The sequence below is a fragment of the Salvia miltiorrhiza genome, chromosome 7, assembly GCF_028751815.1.
Source record: "Salvia miltiorrhiza cultivar Shanhuang (shh) chromosome 7, IMPLAD_Smil_shh, whole genome shotgun sequence".
In the NCBI taxonomy this organism is placed as follows: Eukaryota; Viridiplantae; Streptophyta; class Magnoliopsida; order Lamiales; family Lamiaceae; genus Salvia; species Salvia miltiorrhiza.
Genome location: NC_080393.1, coordinates 32615120 through 32622197, shown reverse-complemented (window position 1 = coordinate 32622197; position 7078 = coordinate 32615120). Strand labels below are relative to the sequence as shown.

General features: G+C 36.8%; 1 protein-coding gene across 1 annotated transcript; it reads left to right on the top strand.

The window, feature by feature from the left end:
* Positions 1-439: 439 nt before the first annotated feature.
* Positions 440-6510, top strand: LOC130996050 (plant UBX domain-containing protein 2). Its single transcript, XM_057921554.1, has 3 exons — positions 440-1754; positions 4391-4669; positions 6030-6510. The coding sequence occupies exons 1-3, from the start codon at positions 903-905 to the stop codon at positions 6285-6287; spliced, it is 1389 nt and encodes a 462-aa protein (XP_057777537.1). The 5' UTR covers positions 440-902; the 3' UTR covers positions 6288-6510.
* Positions 6511-7078: the final 568 nt, after the last annotated feature.

Here is a 7078-nt window from a genome sequence, read left to right as displayed (position 1 = left end):
TTACTGTGGGCCCAACTTCAATCACGGGCCCTTAAATTCCTCTTTAGCCTGAACCTTAGGAGTTATATATCATGATAAAGTCACTTGATCCTTATATATGTATCAATGTTAGATATTTAGGCGAGAAATCGAAATTTATTGGTTGATGTAGGATTTATTCCTCATCACCATCCACCACTCTATGAGCATCAGGATTTTTATCATTAAACACTTTCTCATTTTTAACTTTTCAAATCTTCCAACAAACACATTGTCAAACGGTGTTGTACATCAATTTTCCCATCTTATTTTCACCTTTCTCAACAAACTCGTGGAAGTGGTTGAGGGTCTGCCTAACCTCTCACCCTTGCGGGTGTTCCTCTCAAAAAAAAAAAAAAAAAAAAAACTCCCACACTTTGATCGAGAATGGTCACAACAATGATATGTTGCAAAAGAATTCCTCTCACATTGTGACGTGGCAGTAAATAATTGGTTGACCATCAATTTTCAAACCGTGCAAAAGCAAAGACGGTTTTATCGGTTGTTAACGCGGCACTATCTCATTGGCCTTAGTCTTAACGCGGCAACTTAAAATTACTCATTATTTTTCACATTATCATTTTGGCCCCCAAAGACTCGTAAAAATTGTTTTCAACACCCCCACAGCTCTTCATTCAACTCGCATCTCCATAGAATTCTCAGCCTGATTTTTCTCTGTCCGATCGTTGATTGAATTATTCAACGCATCAATTCAGTTGAATTGCATCAATTTTCCCCTAAAAATTACCGAATTTCGTCAATTTTTGCCGAATCCAATATCCGGATATCCCCCAAAACCTACTTCAATTCATACACACGAAAACGTAGTATCAATCGCATTGTTCTGACAATCTTTAGTGATAGTTGATTGAATAAGAAGCAGAATGGATGAAGTGAAAGATAAAATGAAGGGGCTGATGAAGAAAGTCAACAACCCCTTCACATCATCTTCATCTGGCAAATTCAAGGGCCAAGGCAGAGTTTTGGGATCTTCCACTACGCCGTCACCGTCGCCGCCGCCACCATCGCAATCAGGGTCGTCTTCATCATCATTGTCTAATTCAAGGCCTTCCCATCCGAAGGCACACACTATTTCCGAGCATAAATCCGAGAGCAGAGAGCCCGGGCCACGGATAAAACCTAAGGCACACGAGAAGCCGGAAAACGGCTTCGATCCATTCGAATCATTGGTGACGACGGGAAAGAGGAACCCAAATGGCTATTCTTTGAAAATTTTCGAGTGTCCAGTTTGCGGTGGAGGGTACGCCTCGGAAGAAGAGGTTTCCACCCACGTCGAGTCGTGTTTGAGCAGAGCAGAATCGGGGAGTAGCAATAAGGAAGCCGATGGTGTTCTGAATCAGCTGCAGAGTTGTGTAAGCACGTACACGTCGGGGAAGCCGAGCGATGGTTCAGTGGAGGTGTTGATTAGGCTTTTGAGGAATGTGGTGAAAGAGCCAGAGAATGCTAAGTTCAGGAGGATTAGAATGGGGAATCCAAAGATAAAAGAGGCAGTCGCAGATGTCCCGGGAGGTGTGGAGTTGCTGGAGTGCATTGGTTTTGAGTTAAAGGAGGAAGGTGGTGAAATGTGGTTTGTGATGGAAGAACCTTCTAAGGAGCGGCTTGGTTTGGTTAAAAATGCTGTATTGTTGCTGGAGCCGAAGAAGGTGGAAGAATTACCATCTACGGCTCCAGTTAATTTGGAGAAACCTATTGAGAGGAAGCCAGTTGATAGACAGGTATAATCCTGCTAGGGTTTTTGACTCCTTGTTTGATTGACTGTCTTTTTGAACTATTTTTAGTGCTTTAGAATTATTATATCTTCCTCTGGCGAGTCTGTTTCCTATCAAATGAGCTAATAGGTTACGTTTGGGTCTTTAAGGATTAGATATGGTATATCAGAGTTACAGCTTTGGAGGAAATTTTTATGAATAGTAGAAATCTGTAGGTGTCTCTCCCCTAATTTCATGAAGTTACTGATTACAGACAACTTTTAACAAGCAAATCAGATGTTTTGATATTTGAAGTTGATAGCTACCCATGTGCAGCTCAAATGCCTGATTCAGAATTTCAAAATTGAAGTGTGCTGTTAGAAAAATAGCTGGAATTTTTTGCTCAGAATAACTAAAAACTTTTGATGGCTATTCTGAGAAACTCTTTAAGAACCTTATATTATTATAAAGAGCAGGAGCTACCTGAAAAGGAGAATGTGATATTGGTTATGAATGGATTAAGGGGTTTGCAAATGGTATAAAAAATCTCAGGTAGTGTGGTCTTTCCGGAAAATTAGATGATTCCATTTTTATATATTTGTTTTATAAGGATAAACTATCACTGATGAATTACAAAGGTCGTTAGTAGCTATTAGGTTTGATCGTTTCATTCTGTTTGATTGGTAAGTGGTAAGAGCAGGTTCCATGCAGTTTCTTGTTATTCTGCTTGATAACTAGTAGTATTATTTAGAGCAGAAAGTCTGATTTGATTTTATAAGTTTGTGGTTAGTTAGACTAGGAGAGACTTAGTCTACTTACAACAGGTTCCACTATATGACTGCTAGTCTGCTCTAGAAACTACCTCTGCCTCCTCCCATGGATATGCTAAGCATATGTTATTGGGTTCTAAATATTCTATTTTTAAGTTTTAATGTAGAGTAAAAGGGATAATTTTATTATGACTAAGTCCAAAGAGAAGGAAAGCAGCTATCAACCATCTTCTGGTTGGTGTATTTGTATTCTCTGGTTTAGGAGACACATGCACAAATGAATGTAATTATGTAAAAAGCCCTTGAAAGTTGAAAGCAAGTTTTATTTAGCCATGCATACTCTTTTTTTCACTAACAATATATGTCAGTCGTGAAGACAGACGCAGAAAATCTTAATTGAAAACAATATTTTGGCAGCTGAACTTGTTTGGCTAACTCTCATAGGCATCTAGACAATGATAGTGGTTAATCGTTCTAGTGGCACTGACATGCAAATACTGCAGAAATGATCTTATTTATAAATTTAAGGAACTACTTCGATTGTTCAAACTTCAAAGACAATAACTTTTTCTTCTAGGAGACGCATAATCTTCAGCGAAGGAAGCCAATCAATTATGTTAAACTTCCACTTGCATTTCCCTTTTCAAATTTTAGTCTAGTTATTTCATGATTTGGTTCTTGTGGAACCCCTATTTTTAATCTCTCTTACCATGGATTTTGTTGATGCTGTCGTTATCAGTCTGCTGGACCATTACCAGAAAAGAGGTATCAAAGACCAAAAAGATGTGATGCCTAGTTGGTGCCTTTAAGTCTTATCCTCGGGGTTTGCGAGTGAAACCTCATGATTTAATGCCAACATTTGATCATGAGTTTATGGTTCATAAGAATTATGTTTGCAGTAAGCTCGACGAAAAACTAGTAGAATATGCCATCTGAAAATATTAAATGCACCAAAGCAATCTCATCTGGTTGCATTGGGTAGTCGAGCAATTCCTTGGCGTGTATCGGCTGGGGTGACCATCTAGATCTAACAAGGAATCGGTCATCAGAGCGTTCTTGAATTTGGAGGAGGATGTAGAATGCAGATAGACTAATGAGTAATGCCACACATTAAATATAGAAACTAGATTTCAATTGCTTTCCTGCAACATTTTGTATGCTTTTGGGATGACATGATTCGGTGCCAACTGGACTGAACCAAACTATTGTGGCTCGTAAAATGTTTTTTATTTTAAGTGTTTCATAATGAATGTTATTGTTATACACTAATCAATGATAGAGATGCATATATTCTGATTATTTGGTTTGACAGTGCCATAAAACTCCTTATGCATCTATCTACATTTTTTAAGTTTCATCTCAGCTATGTTAGGGTAGCTACTGGGAACCTTGAGCTAGAATTAGTAACATATTGCTTCAGTATGCGTCTGCAAAACCCAAAAAACACTAACTTATTTCGTACACTCTGTGAGGGAGGTATCATTGTTCAGTACTTGTAACAAATGCATGCTATTGCTGTCATTTAGTCCACATAAATCTGTATCTGACAATCTGAGTTTGCAGTTAGAATGTGATAATGAACGACACATGCAGAAGAGAAAAAAGATTTTGTTCTGTCCGCATATATCTGAGAGTTATTAGTTAGACATAATTAAGGTGATGTGCTATTTCAGTTAAACTTGGGTTAACTCCGTTACTTATATAATTTCTCTGGCCTATATAAGTTGACCACCTTATGATTTCCGCTCCAATGTTCTTTCCTGCAGCATTTTTTGTTGAATTCACCAAACAGCAGTTCATGGCTTAATGATTCCTTCCACTGTCTGTTCTTTGTCGTGCTCTTTTCTTCCCTGAGCTTGAATTCTAATTACTTTTCTTCACTCTTGAAATTAGATTCGGGTATTCTTTTCCGTCCCCGAGAACATAGCAGCAAAAATTGAGTTACCTGATTCTTTCTACAACCTTTCCGCTGAAGAAGTGAAAAGGGAAGCAGAGTCAAGGAGGAAAAAGTTAGAGGATTCTAAGCTTCTCGTTCCTAAATCGTACAGAGAAAAACAGGCTAAAGCTTCAAGAAGGCAGTATAATAAAACGGTAATTAGAATACAGTTTCCTGATGGAGTGGTACTTCAAGCTATATTTTCTCCATGGGAGCAAACTGGCGCTCTGTACGAGGTTAGTCCTTTCATATATTTTCACATAGGCTTTAGCAAATAGCAACTATTGAATAAGTAAACCCATTTACTCTACTTGTGATTTATGCTATTCTTAGTACCCTGAGAATGAACTTTTGATGTCTTACAAGCATATCCTTAATGATTGATAATGCCAAATTCGTGTGTTGTAATTACTAGATCTAAATGACTTATTTTCCTACCCTGAATTGCCAATAATTTTGGCACTGTGAACTTTTATTTCATATAAGTTTCCGCAAAGGCCAACTGGCTAAAAGCTTTTATGTCAGTTGTAGTTTGTTTTTTCTTTTTTTTTTTTTTCCTTAGTTTTTTGAGATAAGTTGTATTTTGGTTGTATTGACTACTAATTTAAAATTCAACTGAGTATTTGGGGTTGTTTCCTTACCATATTGTTTTACGTTTTCAATCTTTTTTCCACGGAAAACATGTTTCAAAATTTCTGATTAGTGATATTTGAGAAGCCTGTTGTTATGGTTTGCGTCGCTCAAGGTTTTTTTCTAGAGATAATTTGTGCCCCAGTTTAATTTTTTACATTTATGCTTGAAATAATGAACTTTTCTTGACATAAATGAACTTTTTTGTTACTGCATGAAATCCTTGTACCTTCATATTTTCTTGGGAACCTTGAAGCTTATAAGCACGCATGAGTGTGAATGTCCAATGGTTTCTTAAAGCTTACAATTTCCTTTATACTTAAATAAAAGTATGGCATGGTAAAACTGTAAAAAGCAATCTCAACATGTATCTCATGCCCAGCTATTGAATTTTGATATAATTTGGAAAATTAATCAATCATCCAAAATAATTTCCAAATTGAAGTTCCAGGTCTCAAAATCTTTTAGAGAATTTGTCTCCGTTTACACTGTTTGGTTCAATGAGATGCAAAATAGAAAAAGTGCAGGATTTCAAGTTGATCTGATTTCTGCTGAAAGCAACTTGCAAGATGGGGGGTGTATCAAAAGGGTTTTATCATATTTCCATTTTAAAGAGAAGAGTTTCTACTCTCCCTCGCATCTTTTGACCCTCTCCTCTCTAAAATCCTCATACCAGACAGTTTCATGCATTGCACCTCTTTTCTGTTTACTTTTTTTGGGGGGAGGCAGGAGAAACAAATATATTAAAAGACTGTGTGACGATGGATGCGAACAGGTCTCAGACATTAACCACTCTACCACTAGCTTAACACATGCAGGCTTTTTTTTGTTTACTTAGCTTCCTGATTTGTTTGATATACTCGATCAACTGATTTCTCTGTTGAATATACTGAACCAATTCTGTTCAGCAGATGCTATAACGTTTAATTTCAAATATCACTGAATTTGATCATTTTCTTGTATTAGTTGGTGAGCAATGCACTAAAAGACCCAAGCTTAGAGTTTGAGTTATTACATCCAGTTTTAGTGAAGCGACGGGTGATCCCACATTATCCAGCAGCAGGAGAGAAAGGAATCACACTTGAAGAAGAGGATTTGGTTCCTGCAGCACTTATTAAGTTCAGACCTATTGAAACAGTTGATGCTGTTTTTACCGGTCTCTCCAACGAACTCCTTCAGATCAGCGAGCCTTTCGTCTCTGCTTCTGCAGTTCCTGCTTCATGACTTGTACTCAACCTCCAAACTGTCACAATATTAATACTTGTGGAGATTGTAACCTCTGGTATGTATAGTTGATACGACGTTGCAAATCATGTGGCAACTACATGTTTGTGGCTCTGTTTTTCATTTCCCATGTAATACAATTTGTCATTGTATTTCGGTCTTCATCCAGATTTATGTTTGTGATATTATATGCTGTGGATAGAACGACCGAGTTTATTTGTCATTGATATTCTTGCTCAAATTATTTTTTTCTTTTTTGCAAAGAGTTTGACGATGTCTCTAATGCATATCTAATTTATGCATTAAAAAATATACATATCTGATTTTCATTTATACGATTTGAAATTAAATTTCTGAATAATTTTGGTCAGTCGAAAACTCACTCATTTGGATGGATTTGAACTTCATGCGTTTCATATTTCTCAATCCCGAAGCATATTTGCCCACGTACATATGAGAATGTTTACCTTCAGGGATCAGCTTTGATAGATAAATATAGTAAAATTAATACTTTATTTATTTTGATGGATTAGAACTTTGGGATATCCCAAGGCCCTTGATTAGTTTTATCATGTAAGCTAGTTTTGGTTGATTCTTATTCCATTGAAAATGTGAGATTGAAGAAATCCTACTATTAAGGATAAACATACTCAATCATGCATCTTATGAATCATGCAAAGTAAACACCCCTAAGGGTATTTCCTTGTGTTACAACTTTTGAAACATAATATTTTGGCATATACTCCCTCCGTTCCATAACAAGTGTTCATTTTTCCTTTTTGAATTGTCCC